The sequence below is a fragment of the Mobula birostris genome, unplaced genomic scaffold (genome assembly GCF_030028105.1).
Source record: "Mobula birostris isolate sMobBir1 unplaced genomic scaffold, sMobBir1.hap1 scaffold_1525, whole genome shotgun sequence".
In the NCBI taxonomy this organism is placed as follows: domain Eukaryota; kingdom Metazoa; phylum Chordata; class Chondrichthyes; order Myliobatiformes; family Myliobatidae; genus Mobula; species Mobula birostris.
The window spans coordinates 74,000-93,366 of NW_027274566.1; the positions used below are offsets into that span (position 1 = coordinate 74,000).

Genomic DNA, 19,367 nt, shown 5'->3' on the forward strand with positions numbered 1-19,367 from the left:
CTGTCCCACACCCCTCCTGCGGTGCTCCATCCTCGCCATTCCCAACATTCTTTGCTCCTGCCAGATTTACAAGCTCGCTCTCCGCTCCATGTTGACAAATACAGCGGTGTGTGCAAAAGTCTCAGGCACCCCAGCTAGATAGATATGTAACGCTCGGCTCGATCAACTCACGTCCGTCTAGGGGAACTGCCGTAGGCCCTACCAAACTGTGTACTCACGTTTGCGTAGACGCTACGTAATGCACCCCGATACAAGCCCACACTGTAAAATATCAGACAATACACAATGTACAGTTAAGTTACACTTTATAACTCTTTTTGGTGGTGTGGTTAGTGGACACAAAAAAAAAACAAAGGTGCCACTCAGTAAATTTGTCAGTTTTGTGCACCAAATTAAGTCGTTGGAGCTCACACCTCCCCGATCCGTCCACAAACGACCTCCGAACCTCCAACAACCTCCGAACCGTCGAATTCCGGTATCCGCCATCCCGGAACCGCCGACCGCTCCCGCACTCGTCCGTCCTCTTCACTCGCCTTGAGCAGGTACACAAATTGGGTGTGACATATATATGTGAATAGGGCTTCTTATAATGTCAGGCACTGAACCAAGATGAAAGAAATACATGAATTCCCAAGCTCCACAGAAATATAGTGATAGTTACAACATTAACAAGATTATAGCCTATCACTACACTTCAGTGTATAACTGGTACAATAAAACATATAATACTTAATTTAATAATATGACAAAGTATTACTAATTATCATAAAATATAATTATCAAGCAAGTAAGGTAACGTTGTTTGCTTAGAAGCCATAGGGTTGTTAGTGAGAAAAATTTACTTTTGTATTGGCGACCACCACAGATGTAGGCTTACTTCTACGGCTGATTCAGAGCAGACAGCAGGGCCCGCAGTGCTGAGCAGTGTTCCTAAGCAGGTATCAAAATAACAGAAACAAAGCAAATAAGTTTTTTACACTTTCAGCCACATAAACTGGAACCAAGTAATCAAGTATGAAACAAGAACGCCTGAAGAACGATTGGTAAAGCCACGAATATTGGTGAATATTAGTATCAAAAGCGGTAGGTTGGCAACTCTGCCTCGTACCGTTTCTCTCGCAGAAATGGTTGGACAGGAAGTGTACCTGTGTGTCTGGATATTCACAATATCCTCACACATCGGGTATTACATGGTTAGACCAATACAGATCCTGTTTAGTCTTTAAGTATGTAAAAAGTGAAAGAAGCTTGAATCTTTACAGAAATTATAATTGTATCTGTACGAATAGAAAATATCATATTTTGTAAGTGAGAAATGTTAACAGGGGAGGAGAGCAGCCATTTGGGAGATTTGGAAATGTATTTCGTCTCGTTCATTGCTCACTACTCTTTTTCCTATCAACACAAAGAGAAAAAGAGCCTCTTTCCAATCAACTATAGCGGCCGCTGTTAAATTCCCCGCTTGTATATTTTGACATTTTTTTACAGAGGTGCCGGAGTGGCACTCCGGTGAGATCCAGCAGCACTGCACCCCTGGCTGAGGGGTAATAACTGTTCCTGACCCTGATGGTGTGGGTCCTGAGGCTCCTGTACGTCCTTCCCGATGGCTGAGGGGTAATAACTGTTCCTGAACCGGTGGTGTGGGTCCTGAGGTTCCTGTACCTTCACCCTGATGGTTGAGTGGTAATAACTGTTCCTGAACCTGGTGGCACTGAAGGCATTACGCTGACTGTGGTGCTTTACAGACACTTAGATAGGCTGACGGATGATGGAAAATGGCAGGCTATGCGGGAGGGGAGGGTTAGGTTGGTTGATTCATTGATTGAGAGAAGGCACAGAATTGACCCTTCCGGCCCTTCGAGCCTCACCGCCCAGCGATCTCCCGATTTAACACCAGCCTAATCATGGGGCAATTTACAATGACCAATTAAACTACTGACCGGTATGTCTTTGGACAGTGGGAGGAAACCGGAGCACCCAGAGGAAACCCTAGAGAAAACTTCTGGCGTTCACCTTTTTTTTTTTACCTGCCATGACTGTTGAGGTCCCTTTGTCTAATCCTGGGTTTTGTGGAACAGGTAGAGCCACGGAGGTGCAAAGTTGGGGGCTCGGAGGACACGCACAGCTTCCCTCTGCTCCTGTCCTCGGTCACCCTCTCGGGATAGGCAGACGCGTTGGGAAACCTCTCGGCAACTTGATTCTGCTGGTGCTCGGGCGGGTTCCTGCAGTCGCGTTCCACGGCACTGTGCCGTAACCAGCTCCTGCAGCAGATCCTGTCTGGGGTATGAACTGAATACTTTAGCTAACGAAAAACATTCAAGATTGTTTAGTGTCATTTTCAGTACACAAGTGTCAAGGAGAACGAAATAATCGTAACTCTGGATGGGATGCAGGAGATAAATAAAGCACACCAAGCCAAACACAAGAAGATCTGCAGATGCTGGAAATCCAAGGCAACACACACAAAGTGCCAGAAAAACCCAGTAGGTCAGGCAGCATTTACGGAAACGTGTAAACAGTCGAGGCTTTAGGCTGAGGCCCTTCATCAGGACTGGAAAGGAAGGGAGAAGACGTTGAGGGTGGGGGAGGAGAGGAAGAAGTACGAGGTGGTAGGTGATAGGTGAGACCGGAAGAGGGGGTGGGGTGAAGTAAAGAGCTGGGAAGTCGATTGGTGGAGGTGATGAAGGGCTGGGGAAGGGGGAATCTGATAGGAGAGGACAGAAGGCCATGGAAGAAGGGGACGATGGTGGAGCACCAGAGGGAGGTGATGGGCAGGTAAGGAGATAAGGTGAGAGAGAGAAATGAGAATGGGGAATGGTGAAGAAGAAAACTAGAAGTTCGACAAATCGATGCTTAACTCACTACTAAGATAAACTCCATAAGATAAAGAACACAATAATAATAATAATAAAAACACAATAAATATAAATACATAAGATAGCTTATATACATGGATTGACTGTACGTGCATAAAGTGACTCTAGGCACAGGAGTGTCTCAAAATCACAATCAATCAGTATATACCATGAAATTTGTCGTTGTGCGGCAGCAGTACCTTGCAATAGAAAATAAAAGCTGTAAATTACAGTAAATATATAAAAAATTAAAAAATTAAACAATTAAACAAGTCGTGCAAAAAGACAAAAAGAAAATAGTGAGTTAGTGTTCACAGGTTCGATGTCCATTCAGAAATCTGATGACGGGGGAGAGGCTGTTCCTGAATCACTCAGTGTCTGTACAGAAGGTGACTCTGACAGGAAATGATCAGGTGGTGGTGGTTGGGGTGTGGGTTAGTGTTGGGGAAAGTCACTGTTTCTGAGTCTGGTGGTCCAGGCGTGGATGCTATGCAGCCTCGTCCCCGATGGGAGAGGGACAAACAGTCCGTGAGCAGGGTGGGTGGGATCCTCCCTGACGTTACTGGCCCTTTCCCGGCCCTTGATGGTGGGTAAGCTCCTGGACCGGCTTCACTCACCCCCCGGTGGCTCGTGGGTGTGGACCCACTTCTGGGGATCCTGCGTTCTGATGTTTGATGTTCTGAGCGTTACTCGTTTGTTGTTTCTGTTGTTTGCGTGACTTTGCACGTCTGATGGTCTTGTTTCGTGGGGTGCTTTCTTTAAGTGGGTTCTCTGACATTTCTTTGTTTGTGGCTGCCTGCAAGAAGATGAACCTCGAGGCTGTGCACCGTAAGCATACTTTGATAATTACTGTACTTTGTACTTTGAACTTGGAATACATCCTTGATGGCTGGTAGTCTGGTGCTGGTGACACGTTGGGCACTTAATTGTTTCCTGAAACACTTAATTCAACAACTAATAATTCAGTTTTGCTCAGCCCACAAGGCTGTAATAAAATCTAGCACACATTCAGCAATCCCCCGATTTAATCCCAGCCCAATCACAGGACAGTTTTACAACCACCAATCAACCTACCAACTGGTAGGTCTTTGGGCTGTGGGAGGAAACCAGAGCACCTGGAGGAAACACTCGTGGTCATGGGGAGAACATACAAATTCTTTACGGGCAACGGCTGAAATTGAACTGGGGTCACCGGTACCGTAAAGTATTGCGCTAACCACTACGCTACGGTGTTGCCCCACGGAATCCTCATGCAAATCCAGCAGAGTTTGAGCAGTTTTGTAAAGAAGGAAGGGGAAGGGGAAAAATTGCAGTGTCCAGATGTGCAAAGCTGATGGAGACCAGTCCACACAGACTCAAGGCTATAATTGCTGCCAAAGGTGCATCTATTAAATAGTGACTTGAAGGGGAAAAATACTTATGTAGTCAATTGTTTTGTGTTTAATAATTGTAATTAATTTAGAGCACTTTGTAGAGATCTGTTTTCACTTGGTCACAAAAGAGGTTTTCTCTGTTGATCAGTGTCAAAACAGCCAAATTAAATCCACTATGATTCGGTGTTGTAAAACAACAAAACATGAAAACCTCCAAGGGGGACGAATGCTTTTTTGGAGGCACTGTACATACAATCGCTGACAAGCAACCAATGTGCAACAGAAGACAAACTGTGCAAATACAAAGACTAAACAAGTAATACTGAGAACACAAACTGTGGAGTCCCTGCAAGTGAGGAAACCCAGATTTCGAGTTTAGAAGGCTAAAAGGTTGTATTTCACTTACTGTAACCCCAGCAGTTGCAACAGGAATCACGCTGATCCCGAGGTGCATTTGAAATCTCCTCAGTGACATTAGCGTGCCCTGCAGCATCAGTCTGTCTGGAACAATTCACATTGCTTGCCAGGCCCACTTGGCTGCGGTTGCGTTTCAGGACCTTAGACAACTTCTTGATGGCCTTCGAGGTGGCATGCGGGTTGCCCGTTGCGCTCAGCGTCTCTCTTGCGGCCTTTTGCCCCTCTTGGGGGAATGCCTGGGCCTCGAGGCCACCTTGGCTCCTGGGCTGACTCTGGACCTCAGGGAGGAATTGCCTCGAGCTCCCATTCTGCTCTGTGCTTTCGGCTGGCAGCGTGCTGCACGCATCCGCTGGTTCGGTTTCCTCCGCAACAATTGTACTCTTCTGGTCAAGCTCCTCAAAGATCTCCGACTGGGTATTCTGAAGAAAACAGAAATATAGATGAAAGGTTTAGAACACATAATTTTGCAGGCCATTCAGCCCACGATGTTGTGCTGACCTCATAACCTATTCGTAGACCGACCATAAATCTTAGCAACAGAATTAGGCCACTTGGCCCTCCGAGTCTGCTCCATCATTCCTTCATGGCTGATTTATTGTCCATCTCAACCCCAGCCTTCTGCCTTCTCCCCGTAACCTCTGACACCCTTACTAATCAAGAGCCTCTTAACCTTCATTTTAAGTACACCTCCACAGCCGTCTGTGGCGATGAATTCCACAGATTCACCACCCTTCGGCTAAAGAAATTCCTTCTCATCTCCGTTCTAAAGGGACGTCCTTCTATTCCATCATGGCTGATTTATAACTTCAACCACATTCTCCTGCCTTCTTGCCATAACCTTTGATGCCCTGACTAATCAAGAGCCTATCAAACTCTGGTTTTAAATATCCCCAATGACTTGGCCTCCACAGCCGCCTGTGACGATGAATTCCAGATTCACCACCCTCTGGCTGAAGAAATTCTTCCCCATCTCTATTCTAAAGTGACGAACCTCATTTCTGAGGCTGCACTGTCTGGTACTCCACTCTCCCACTTTCAGAAACATCCTCTCCACGTCCGCTCTGTCTAGACATTCCAGTCTAACCTGACTGAGATATTTTAAAGAAAAGGCACGGTGTTGGATCAGTTTAATGTTCTCGGGAAATAATTGCAAGGGACCCATTAGTATCTGTTCAAAACTCGGACAGTTTCTTTCAGGATGGGCAAAGCAGTAACTGCATTTGCCACCTGGAAACATGAGGGGAAACATTTTCACTCAGAGGGTGGGGACAGCTTGGAACAAGCTGCCAGCATAAGTGGTGCATGCGAGCTCGGTTTCCACGTTTAAGAGAAGTTTGGATAGGTACACGGATGGTAGGGATATGGATGGCAATGGTCCTGGTGCAGGTCGATGGGAATAGACAGTTTAAAATGGCTCGGCATGGACTAGATGGGCTGAAGGGCCTGCTTCTCTGCCGTATTTTTCTATGACTCTCCGACGCCGCAGGAATCTTCTACCTTGTGGGAATGGAGCTTTCCCAACTGCTTTCACTCCCACCAACCCTCCCACCTGGGCATGGGGTTAAAAACCCAGAGCTACAGAAACCCCAACAGAAGCTCCATCCCTGGGAGAGGAAGGATATGCCAAGAAGATGGGCCACACCTGGAAACAGGTTGAAAGACTCCCAGGATGGAGGACTCTGGTGAGCTGCTGTCAAAGGCCTGTGCCCCAGATGGCGTTGGTGATTCTGTAAATTGGTGTTCACTCACCACACTGCATTCTCGATCCAGCCAAGCCACTACAATCAGGGGGCCGGTTCAGGCCGAGCAGTGATGGGACCACTGAACAGACTCTCTATACACTGACTGGCCTGATCTCAAATAATAACAAGGCAGCCCACAGAGAAGTGGTCATCACCCTGACACAGTGGTGTCAAGAAAACAACCTCTCCCTCAATGTCGCAAAAACAAAGGAGCTGGTTGTGGATTACAGGAGGAATGGAGACATCAATGGATCTGGGGTTGAGAGGGTGAACAGCTTCAAGTTCCTCGGTATACACGTCACCGAGGATCTCACGTGGTCTGTACATATCAGCTGTGTGGTGAAAAAAGCATAGCAGCGCCTCTTTCACCTCAGACGGTTGAAGAAATTCGGCATGAGTCCCCAGATCCGAAGAACTTTCTACAGGGGCACAACTGAGAGCATCCTGACTGGCTGCATCAGTGCCTGGTATGGGAACTGTACCTCCCTCAATCGCAAGACTCTGCAGAGAGTGGTGTGGACAGCCCAGCACATCTGTAGTTGTGAACTTCCCATGATTCAGGACATTTTCAAGGACAGGTGTGTACAAAGGGGCTGCAGGATCATTGGGGACCCAAGTCACCCCAACCACAAACTGTTCCAGTTGCTACCATCCGGGAAATGGTACCGCAGCATTAAAGCCAGGACCAACAGGCTCCAGGACAGCTTCTTCCACCAGGCCATCAGACTGATTAATTCACGCTGACACAACTGTATTTCTGAGCTATATTGACTGTACTGTTGTATAACTTACTGGACATACTATTTATTACAAATTACTACAATTTACACCTTGCACATTCAAACTGAGATGTAACATAAAGATTTTTACTCCTTGTGTATGTGAAGGATATAAGAAATAATATTCAATTCAATCAAATTCAATTTGGCCTCTCACTGGGTCAGTGAGACGGGCTGGCAGCTGCTCTTGCCACACCTGTTCGCTCCCCTGTCGTAGTTTTTCCCGTGACCCTGTCCCGTGCACTATTTCTGTTCGTTTCCATCTTACAGACCGTTCTCAGGAACTGAACCCTGTCTTAACCCTGAGAGAGCCTGTAAACGCATGGAATCCTATAAGGGTCATAGAATGCATCCAGTCATTGGGTAGTGAATCTGTGAAATCTGTTACCACAAGACGGCTGCGGAGGACAGGTCATTGGGTATATTTAAACCGAAGGTTGGCAGGTTCTTGATTAGTCAGGGTGTCAAATGATATGGGGAGAAGGCAGGAGAACAGGGTTGAGAGAGATAGTAAATCAGCCACGATGGAATGGCAGAGCAGACTCAATGGGTCAAATGGCCTAATTCTGCTCCTATGTCTTATGGTCTTACAGAGGCCAAAAAATTCATGGTCTGCTCCAGTTTCTAGTATTTTCTAAAATTTTGTCATTTTAAAATTAATTTTATAAGCTCAGTGGTAGAGTATTTGAGTACAGATTAGCAGCCAAAGAGTCATTTAGTTCATAATAGGCCTTTCAGCACATCCAGGCCGTGCCAATTTATTAAGCTGCCGAGTCCTGTCGTCCAGCACCTGGACTGTAGCCATCCCTACCCTCCCATCTATGGACCCATCCAAACTTCTCTTCAATATTGCAATCTAACCACAATTTACCACTTCCGCTGGCAGCTCATTCCACACTCTGAGTGAAGAAGATTCCCCTCAGGTTCCCCTTGAACACTCACCTTTCACCCTTAACCTATGACCTCCAGTTCAGTGCCACCCAATCTCAGTGGGAAAAGCCTGCCTGCCTTTACACTATGGATACTTCTCATCATTTTGTATACCTCAATCAAGTCTCCCCTCCACCTCCTACGCCCCGGGGAATGAAGTCCCAAACAATTCAGCCTTTTCCTATAACTCAGGTCCTCAAGTCCCTGTAATCGTGGTTAGCATTAGGGCAAAGGGACTGATAGCTCTGTGACTATGACTTGGGCTTCCTGTTGACACAGGCCTTGGTCAATTCAAATTCTCAACTTGCCTATGTGTGATTTAGAACATAGATCATCGAACACCACAGCACAGTGCATTCCTTTTTACCCACCATGTTGTACCAACTTTTAACCTACTTTAAGATCAATCTAACCCTTCTCTCCTACTTAACCCTCTATTTTTCCATCATCATGTGCCCATCTAAGCATTTCCTGAATGCCCCTAATGTATCTGCCTTTAGCACCACCCATGACAGGGTGTTCCATGCACCCACTACTCTCTGCCTCTATCATCCCCTCTATATTTCCCTCCCATCGCCTTGAAATTATGCTTCCTGGCATTTGCCATTTCTGCCTGGGAAGAAAACTCTGGCTGTCCAATTGATCTGTCTTACACACTTCCATCAAGTCACCCCTCATCCTTCTTTGCTCCAAAGAGAAAAGCCTCAGCTGGCTAAACCTATCTTCACGAGACATGCCCTCCAGTTCAGGCAGCATCCTGGTAAATCTCCTCTGCACCTTACCTAAAGCTTCCACATCCTTCCTGTAATGAGGTGACTGGAACTGAACACAATACTCCCAAGCGTAGTCTAACTAGGGTTTTGTTAGAGTTGCAACATTACCAGTAGAGGTGGAGATTGTGACTCCTGCCCATTTTCATCTCCCGCCTCCTGCTGCGCCAGGTCTTTGGCCTCTTTCACAGCTTGGGGCTCCAGTGGGACCAGATCTTGTACCTGCTGCTGATCCCCGTCTTCGGCCTCTTGGTTATCCAGGACTTGGGCCTGCTGTTGTAACTTTTGCACATTGGCCTCCGGTTGGTTCACTGCCTCACTCACAGCATTTCCCTCTTGTGCTTCAGCAGGGATCTCTGATGGAACCTCTGTCTGCTGCTGCTTCTGGCCTGGTTCTTTCTGCTCTGCTTGGAATTGGTTCTGGAGCAGCGAGCAGTGTTCTGTGCCATCAGCCTTCTGTTCAGAAACCAGCTCTGGCTCAACATCTGCTCTGCCTGGAGACAATTCACAGCTGTGGCCCACATTCTTCTCCTCCCAGCCGCCTGCTCGCTGGCTTGGGCTGGAGACAATTCCTAGCACTTGGCTGGTCTGAAGAATACAGAAGAAAAAAAACTTTGAAAACAGCTGGCATTTTAAAACACTCAGTAAAAAAACAATCTTGGCAGTCAGTGTCAGATGAACTTCCTGAACTTGTGACGCTCAGAATACCATTCAGTTTCGCCTCAAAGACTCAGAGAGGCGTGCAGGAGAATCCTTGACAATGGCACCAGTGACAAGAACACGATGTAGTCAAAGATTTATTTCCATGATATTATAGAATAACATGACACTAATAATGCCATTCCTGATACCGGAACATGTCAGTGAGCAGCTGGCCCAGGGAGAGGGGACCATTTAATGTGGTGAGATGTGAGAAGCCCCAGTGCTACTGCCCTTTGAGACAGGTGATAAAGGCAGATTTATTAGAGGCAATCAAATACTGGACGGTGGGTCAAGAGAAACTGCTTTCAGTGGCAGGAGGGTCAATAACTGGAGGAAAGAGATTGAGGATAATTCTCAAGTTGCCATAAATCTCTTCACTTTGGCTACTGAGATTCCAGTTCCTGGATTTCCGCTCAGGCCTCTTGTTCGGTCTGGAATCAGCCTAGGCCTGGGTCAGAGGGGCAATGAAGTAATTTCTTTTTAACATAGACAGTTGTGATTTAGAATTCACTGTAGCCTGGCCTACTGAGTTCCTCCAGCATTTTGTGTGAGTTATTTTAGATATTTCCCTGAAGGGTAAACGCCACAGGGGAGCTGGACTATAATGTGTGGTTAAAGGTGTAGCTGGGTGGTGGGGTGGAGATACATCTCTACCAAAGGAGGTGTAAGGTGATCCTTCCCTCCACTAGTCTGCAGGTCACCCTTGGGCAAGGAATAGCACCTGCTTAGCCCTCCCGATCAGGGTCACATGAAGCCACGGAAGCAGGTGGTGGTTGGTTGTACGAACAGCCGGTGCATATCACAAGTCCTGGTTATACAACCACTGATGCCAGGCAGACAGTCTCTGAACAGTATTGATAATGGCTAGGGTCACCCGTCTTGTAAAGACACTGGCCCAGAAGAGGTTTGCCATTGCCCACAGTGCCAAAGACCATGATTGCCCACATCATACGGCATGATACATAATGATGATGGTGAAAGGAGTAAGAAAGTAAAATATCCTTTAAACAGAGAGAGAGAGAGAGAGAGAGAGCGACATCACAGAATGTTACTGTACAGGGAGAGCTGGGGGGGGTCACAGAAAGTTAGCTGTGAGTAATGTAGATAATGGCAAAGGCAAATGGAATTCAACACACAAAATACTGGAGGAACACAGCAAGTCAGTCAGCATCTACGGAAATGAATAAACAGTTGACGTTTCCGGGCCAAGACCCTACATCAGGACTGGAAAGGGAAGGGGGAAGAAGCCAGAATAAAAAAGGTGGGGAGAAGGGAAGGAGGACTCGCTGGAAGATTATGTGTGGAGCTAGGTGGGTGGGGGAGCGGGATGAAGTAAGAAGCTAGAAGGCGATAGATGGAAAAGGTAAAAGGGCTGGAGAAGGAGGAATCTGATAGGAGAGGACAGTGGACCACAGGAGAAAGGGAAGGGGGAGGGGTACCAGGGGAAGTGATAGGGAGATGTGGAAAAGAGGCCAGAATGGGGAATTGGAAGCAGGAGGGAAAAATTACCGGTAGTTGGAAAAATAGAAGTTCATGCCATCAATGAAAAGCTCTACACAATCGAAGCTTGTTTCCCACAGCCAGATTTCTTTGTCCTCAAAGAATTATAATTTACAAGGTTTTGGGGCAGATTTCACTACTACAGCAGACAGGTAAGAAAAGTCCCAGTGGTACAGGGGAGACAGTAGGCTTGGGACTCTTCAGTGTTATAGCCAGACACCAGGAAGCCAAGTTATCATGCCACCAGTACACCAGGTAATGACATCTCCAGCAAGAGGGCATCTAACTGCTTACCCCTGATATTCAATAACCCAACAGTTGTTTAAGACCCAACTATCAATGTCCTGGAGGGGCCAACATTGTTCAGAGTCTCAGCAGGACAGCCCACATGAGGTACCAGAGCAGATTGGATGTTGTGAACTCAATGAAGACCTTCCCATCTTCACCCTCTTCCCTTCCTAATTCCCCTTCTCCCATGCTCCACTCTCCTCTCCCATCAGATTCCTCCTCCTTCAGCCCTTTAACTCTTCCACCTCTACCAGGGGTTCCCAACCTTTTACTTGCCATGGACCAGTCCAATTAAGCAAGGGGTCTCAGAGTGAATGTGGAGAGGATGTTTCTTATGGTAGGGAGTCTAAGACCAGAGGACAGCCTCATAATAGCGAGGTGTCCTTTCAGAGATGAATAGGAAGATGAGAAGAAAGTTCTTTAGCCAGAGAGTGGTGAATCTGTGGCATTTATTGCCACAGTCAGCTGTGAAGGCCGAGTATTTTTGTATATTTAAGGCAGAGGTTGGTCAGGTCATGAAGGGATAAAGGGAGAAGGCAGGAGATTGGGGCTGAGAGGGAAAATGGATCAGCCATGATGAAATGCAGAGCAGACTAATGGCCTAATTCTGCTCCCATATCTTGTGGTTTTATGATATTGGGAACCCCTGACCTAAACCCTTCCAGCTTCCAACTTTATCCATCTTCCCCCATACCTGGTCTCACCTATCACCTGCCAGCTTGTACTCCTTCCCTCCACGCTCCCACCACTTCCCAGTCTTATTCTGGCTTCTTCCCAGTTCCTTTCCAGTCCTGATGAGGGGGTCTCGGTTTGAAACATCGACTCTTTATTCCTCATCAGTTGCTGCCTAACCTGCTGAATTCCTCCAGCACTTGGTGTGTGTGTTGTGGGTTGGAAGCAAAATATGCTTGACCCTGATGGACTGCCAAAGGCTGAGAGAGACACAATCTCCACCTACTGGCTGTTTATTAATACGTAAACCAGTACAAGAAAAAAAGAATTGTAGTCAGCATAGAGCAGACATGATCACATTGCACGGCAGGGCAGGCTTCTGACAACCAAGTCCAGCTCCTGGCCTTCACATCTGGCTGAGCTACTAAGACTGGCGGAACAGTTTCTACTGCCAGGAGAAGGCACCCAGGTGGGTTACTGATGCCTTAAAACCAGTCGCTTTGGGCTGATGCCAAACTGTCAATCTCTGCCATTCCTTTGCATTCATCTGCTGCGTGGAGAGAGCTCGTCTGCTGTGTGGGCAACAACTTGCTCTCCGTGTTGTACTTCCCTGGCTTGCACATCATGTAGAAAGCTAGGTCACAACATCCATGGTCCATTCCAACCAATGGAGGACCTCCAGGCCTAGCTCATTAACAGACTCCTTCAGCAGACTGGAGGACAGTCTCCATATGAAAGACCGGAAGAACTGAAGACATTGGAGCAGAGTTAGGCCTTTCAGCCTATCGAGTCTGCTCCGCTGTTTCATCATGGCTGATCCATTTCCCTCTCAAACCCATTTTTCCTTTAACCTCTGACGCCCTATCTAATTATTTGGTGATGCGTTGCCTGAGTTGCCTATTCAAACATCCAATATCAGTCCATCCTTTCTGAGATAAGGGGCCCAAAAATGCACACAAGACTCCAGGTGAGGCCTCACTACTGCCTTATAAAGCCTCAGCATTACATCCTTACATGCAGAAAGACTGGAATCCTCTCTCTCTCTCGCTCACGCTGACACCAAGCTGTCTGGCCAGGGCAAACATCTGCCACCAGGTTTGGTTGCTAACTTGAAAGCCAGCTCACGTTCCCAACCTCCAAACCAAAGCCCCGCTTGGGCTGAAGGCTAAAGCAGTGAAGAGACCCATTGGCGTGACCCTCAGACGTTCCTTCAACGATATCCCTGCAGCTGAGGTCAGGAGTCCTTTAATAGAACATACAACAGTATAGTACAGGAAAAGGCCCTTCAGCCCTCAATGTTGTGCCAGACCAATTAAATTAGTAATCAAATAGCTAACTAAGCTCATCTCTCCGGCCTACACAATGTCCATATCCTCCCATCTTCCTCACATTCATGTGCCTCTCTAAATGTCTCTTAAAAATCTCTAATGTATCTATCTCAGCCACCACCGCAAGCACCCACCACTCTCTGTGTAAAAGATCCGCTCTCACATCTCTGAAATTACCCTCACTCACCTCCTCCTCTCCCTGGGACTCCCCGCTCTGGTTCTCTGCCTGCTCTGGATCTTCTCATCTCGAATTCCCGACAGGACATCGACTTCATCACTCCTCCACTGAATGCACTGCCCTCGACTCTCCTCGCACCAATCCCAACCTGACCATCAATCTGCCTCCAAAGCCAGTATGTCCTTCCTCAAGTATGGAGACCAGAACTGCATGTAGTACTCCAGGTGCAGCCTCACCAGTACCCTGTACAGTTGCAGCATAACTTCCCTGCTCTTCAATTCAGTCCCTCTGGTAATGAAGGCCAATACTGTATTCCATTTGCTTTTGTGATAGCCTGCTGCACCTGCAAACCAACCTTTTGTGATTCATGCACAAGTACTCCCAAGTCCCTCAGCACAGCAGTATGCTGGAAATTTTTACCGTTTAAATAATAATCTGCTCTTCCATTTTTCCTTCCAAAGTGGATGACCTCGCATTTACCAACATTGTACTCCATCTGCCAGTCCCTTGCCCACTCACCTAACCTATCTATACGTATCTCTCTGTATCTTCTACACAATTTACTTTTCCACTCAATTTGGTATCATCAGCAAACTTAGATACACTACACTCGATTCCCTCTTCGAGATGGTTAATATATATCGTGAACAGTTGCAGGCCCAGCACCGACCCGTATGGCACCACTGCTCACCACCGATTGCCAACCAGAGTAACACCCATGTATCCCAACTCTGCTTTCTTTCAGTTAACCAATCCTGTATCCATGCTAATACATCACCCCAACTCTTTGCATCCTTATCTTATGGATAAGTGTTTTATGCAGCACCTTATCAAACACCTTCCAGAAATCCAAGTAAATAACGTCCATCTGTTCTCCTGTATCCACTGCGCTCATTATAACCTCAAAGAGCTCCAGTAAGTTTGTCAAACAGGATCTGCCTTTGCTGAATCCATGCTGCATCTGCCTGATGGATCCATTTCTTGCCAGATGTCTTGCTATTTCTTCTTTAATGATAGCTTCAAGCATTTTCCGAACTACAGATGTTAAACTTACTGACCTGTAGTTACCTGCTTTTGCCAACATCAGTTTTTGAACAGTGGCGTGACATTCGCCGTCTTCTCATCCACCAGAACCTGCCCAGAATCCAGAGAATTTTAGTTTATTTTCTTTCCTTATTCCCTTTCTTTATTAGTTGCTTGATGGGTCTTTGTTGCTGTTTGAAATTTTCCCAGTCTTCCAGTTTCCCACTACTCTTGGAGGCTTTCTATTCACACGCTTTTAGTTTGACGCCTTCTTTAATTTCCTCAGTTATCCAAGACTGGCTCTCCCCACCCTTACTGTCCGTGCTTTTAACTGGAATATACTTTTGTTGAGCACCGGGAAAAATCTCTTTGAAAGACTTCCACTGCTCCTCAATAGTCCCACCATATAGCCTGTGTTCCCAGACTACTTTTGCACCCTCCATTTGTATGGGAAACTCAGTCATACTGTGATCACTCTTTCCGAGAGGATCCCTAACTACAAGATCACTAATTTTACCTTTCTCATTGCACAGGACCAGATCTAAGATAACACATTCTCTTGTAGGTTAAGTAACACGCTGTTCAAGAAAGCCATCATTTATGCGTTATATGAAGTCCTCCACAAGACTGTCTCGACCAACTTGATTCACCCAATCTATGTGCAAGTTAGTCTCCCATGATAACTGCCGTTCCATTCTCACGTGCCTGAGATATTTCTGTTTACTGCCTGTGCCACTGTAATGTGATTATTTGGTGGCTGATCGACAACTCCCACCAAGGATTTTTTTCCCTTACTGTTCCTAATCTCTACCTAGATGGACTCAACGTTCTGCTCCTTAGATCTTATATCGTCTCTCACTGTCGCACTGATCTCATCCTTAGAGCGCTACTCCACCTCCCTTACCTTCCTGCCTATCATACCGTATAACCTGATATCCTTGGATATTTAATTCCCAATCTTGACCTAGCTGAGAGGTTGCTTTGAGCTGAGCTGTAAATCATCTACAAGATGTCAGCTCAGCTGAAATCATCTACATCTCGTAGATTAAATCATTAGTCCCACCTAAGGCGACTTAGCACGTCAACCAAGAGAAACTCTTACAGGAGTGGAGGATGATGACGTCTGCAGTCCTTCTGGTGACTTTGGCTTCACCAAGATCAACAGGGTTGGATTCTCCTGCAACTGGGACTCTTCTTGCAGGTTCTCTTCAGGGAACCCCCGTTCTTTGAGGAGCATTTCCTTCTGCTCCTGACTCTGCTGAATTTCCCTGCGCAGCTGCCTGGACAGATAGCGAGATTTTCAATACCAAGCCATTGCACCAATATTAACAATGCCCTCTCCCACCCCTTCAATGTTCCAACCTCATGCGCAGTAGGGCCAGCACGCTCGGCTGTTCCAGAGGGAGCAGTACCGGGGGCAAGAATCACCGGTGAGTCTAACATTGAGGGGGGTGGGGTGCTCTTTGACATAGGAATGGGAAGTGTACCTGACTTTGCACTCAACGTCAGTAAGACCAAAGAACTGATTGCAGACCTCAAAGGGTAAGACGAGAGAACACGCATCAGTCCTCACAGAGGGATCAGAAGTGGAGAGAGTGAGCAATTTCATGTTCCTGGGTGTCAACATCTCTGAGGATATCGATGCAGTTGCAAAGAAGGCACAACATCGGCTATATATCATGAGGAAGCTGAGGTGATTTAGTATGTCTGCAAAACACACTTGCAAATCTCTACAGATGTACCATGGAGAGCATTCTAATCGGCTGCATCACCATCTGGTATGGTGGGGGGGTGGGCACTGCACAGGACCGAAAGGAGCTACAGAAAGTTGTGAACTCAGTCAGCTCCATCATGAGCACTAACCTCCCCAGCATCCAGGGCATCTTTAAGGAGCGATGCCTCAAAAAGACTGCCTCCACCATCAAGGACCCCCATCGCCCAGGGCATGCCCTCTTCTCACTACAACCGTCAGGGAGAAGGTACAGGAGCCTGAAGGCACAAACTCAACAACTCAGGAACAGCTCCTTCCCCTCAGCCATCAGGTTTCTGAATGGACAATGAAACCATGAACACGAGCTGACTACTTTTCTCCCCCTCTTTTTGCACTACTTCATTAATTTAACTATTATATATATACACAGTTTTGATTATTATGTATCACATTGTACTGCTACCACGTAACAACAAGTTTCACGACGTACTCCAGTGATATGAACCAAATTCTGATTCTGTTCCGTATCACCAGTGATGAATCACCACACTTGATCAGAATCAGGTTTCACATCATTGACATATATTGGGAAAGTTGTTGCAAAACTTGCGACATAAAAACACTGTAAGTTGCAATAGGAAACATACTAAAAATTAAACTAAATGAGTAGTGCAAAAAGACTGCACGAAACAGTGAGGTGGTGTTCCTGGGCTCAATGTCCATTCTGAAATCCGGTGGCACAGGGGAAGAAGCTGTTCCTGAATCATTGACTGTGGGTCTTCAGGCTCCTGTACCTCCTCCCTGATGGTAGCAATGAGAAGAGTGCATGTCCTGGGTGGTGGGGGTCCTTAATGATGGTAAGAATATATAGCTGTGGAGGGACAGAACATAGAACCTGACAGCACAGTACAGGCCCTTCACCCACGATGTGGTGCTAATCTTTAACCTACTTTAAGGTCAATTTAACCTTTCCCTTCCACAGAGCCCTCCATTCTTCTATCATCCATGTGCCTATCTAACAGTGTCTTTAATGTCCCTAATGTATCTGCCTCTACCACCACCCCTGGCAGGGTGTTCCATGCACTCACTACTCTCTGTGTAAAGAATTTACCTCTGACATCCCCCCTATACTTTCCTCCAGTTACCTTAAAATGATGCCCCCCTTCCCCATTAGCCACTTCCAACCTGGGAAAAAGTCTCTGACTGCCCATTTGATCTATGCCCTTTTCATCACCTTCATCAAGTCACCTCTCACCCTCCTTTGCTCCAAAAAGAAAAGCCCTAACTCGTTCACCCATTCCCATAAAGACATGCTCTCTGATCTGGGGAGCATCCTGGTAAACCTCCTCTGCACCTTTCCAATCATGAGGCAACCAGAACGCGACACAATTGTGTTGTGGGTAGTGGGGAAGTGATGTGGGATTAGAAAGAGGGTAAAAGGATTGGGGAGGGATTATAGAGGGGTAGTAGAGAATGTGGTTAAGACCATAAGATGCAGATCAGAATTAGGCCATTTGGCCCATCAAGTCTGCTCTGCCATTTCATCATGGCTGATCCATTTTCCCTCTCAGCCACAATCTCCTACCTTCTCCCCTTTTCGCTTCATGCCCTGACCAATCAAGAATCTATCAGCATCTGTTTTAAATATACCCAATGACTTGGCCTCCACAGCCACCTGTGGAGCAAATTCCACGGATTCACCACTTTCCGGCTAAAGAAATTCCTCCTCTCCTCCTTTCTAAGAGGACACTCCTCCGCCTCTGTTCTGAGGCTGTGTTCCCTGGTCCAAGACTCTCCCTCCATAGGAAGCATCTCCCACATCCACTCTTTCGAGGCCTTTCACCGTTTGACAGGTGATGGCACACTGGGTGGCTGTGGGTCACTGGAGAGGGAGGGAGGGAGGGGGCAGGACTGGGAGGGGCAGTATAAACCTGCCTGACATATTCTTCCCGAGACTTGGAGTCAACTGTTCCCAAGAACTTCTCGTATTTCTCTGAAGTGGAGCTCGGGTAGATCCTTTTGAAGTTCCCCATTTTTCGTCTTCGTACTTCTCCACCTGTTCCACCCAGGTAGCCTGGTTGTTTCGTGTCTCGTCAGCTCTAATATGAAAGCAAAGAGGAGGTGTCAGTTATTCCTTTTGAAAATCGATCTCTTGCCATAAGACCAGAAAACACAGGAGCAAAATGAGGCCATTCAGCCCATCAAGCCTGCTCCAGAATTCCATCACGGCTGAGATATTTTCTTTCTCCAGCCTTCTCTCCATAACCTTTGACCCCCCCTTACTAAACAAGAACCTATCAACCTCCACTTACTCAATGACGTGGCCTCCACAGCCATATTTTGCAATTATTTCCACAGATTCGCCACCCCCGACTGTAGAAATCCTTCTTTGTCTCTGTTCGAAAGGGACATTCTTGTATTCTCAGGCTGTGTCCTCTGGTTTTAGATTCCCGTACAGAAAAAGCGGCCTTTCTACATCCACTCTGCCTAGGCATTTCAATATTTGATAGATTTCAATGTGATCCTCCCACATTTTTCTAAACTCCAGCAAGTACAGGCCCAGGGCTATCAAACGCTCCTCAAAACTTAACCCTTTCATTCCCAGGATCATTCTTTTGAACCTTCTCTGGACTTTCTCCAATGCCAGCCCATCTTTTTTTTGATGTTAAAGGGCTGAACTGGTTAGCACGAGAAGGCACAGTTTTAAGGTGCTTGGAAGTAGATACAGAGGAGATGTTGGGGTAAGTTTTTTCACACAGAGAGTGGTGAATGCGTGGAATGGGCTGCCGGCAACGGTGGTGGAGGCGGATATGATAGGGTCTTTTAAAAGACTCCTGGATAGGTACATGGAGCTCAGAAAAATGGAGGGCTATGGGTAACCCGAGGTTCGGCACAGCTCTGTGAGCCAAAGGGCCTGTATTGAGCTGTACGTTTCTATGTTTCTATCATTATGTGCTGGGTCATATGACATCATCATTATGTGCCGTGCTGTATGACATGGGCGATCTTGGTCCCATGGCCATGATTGGGCCATGGCCCCATGGGAAGCAGGGATTTAGATTCTTAGACCACTGGGATCTGTTTTGGGGCAAAGATGAA

The 19,367-nt window shown here is 46.8% G+C and overlaps 1 protein-coding gene across 1 annotated transcript; it reads right to left on the reverse strand.

The window, feature by feature from the left end:
• Positions 1 to 1,839: 1,839 nt before the first annotated feature.
• On the reverse strand, positions 1,840 to 18,355 carry LOC140192494 (uncharacterized). Its single transcript, XM_072250081.1, has 5 exons — positions 18,200 to 18,355; positions 15,660 to 15,833; positions 8,978 to 9,454; positions 4,635 to 5,064; positions 1,840 to 2,277 (listed from the first exon to the last, which is right to left on the reverse strand). The coding sequence occupies exons 1-5, from the start codon at positions 18,299 to 18,301 to the stop codon at positions 2,024 to 2,026; spliced, it is 1,437 nt and encodes a 478-aa protein (XP_072106182.1). The 5' UTR covers positions 18,302 to 18,355; the 3' UTR covers positions 1,840 to 2,023.
• Positions 18,356 to 19,367: the final 1,012 nt, after the last annotated feature.

Excerpts from the sequence above, each read along its gene's own strand:
- LOC140192494 (XM_072250081.1), bottom strand. The coding sequence starts at position 18,301 with ATGGGGAACTTCAAAAGGATCTACCCGAGCTCCACTTCAGAGAAATAC. Across the intron at positions 9,455-15,659 it reads CGTCATCATCCTCCACTCCT|ACCAGCCAAGTGCTAGGAAT; the intron begins GTAAGAGTTTCT and ends TGTATTCTTCAG. Across the intron at positions 2,278-4,634 it reads TTGCAACTGCTGGGGTTACA|ACAGGATCTGCTGCAGGAGC; the intron begins GTAAGTGAAATA and ends TTCATACCCCAG.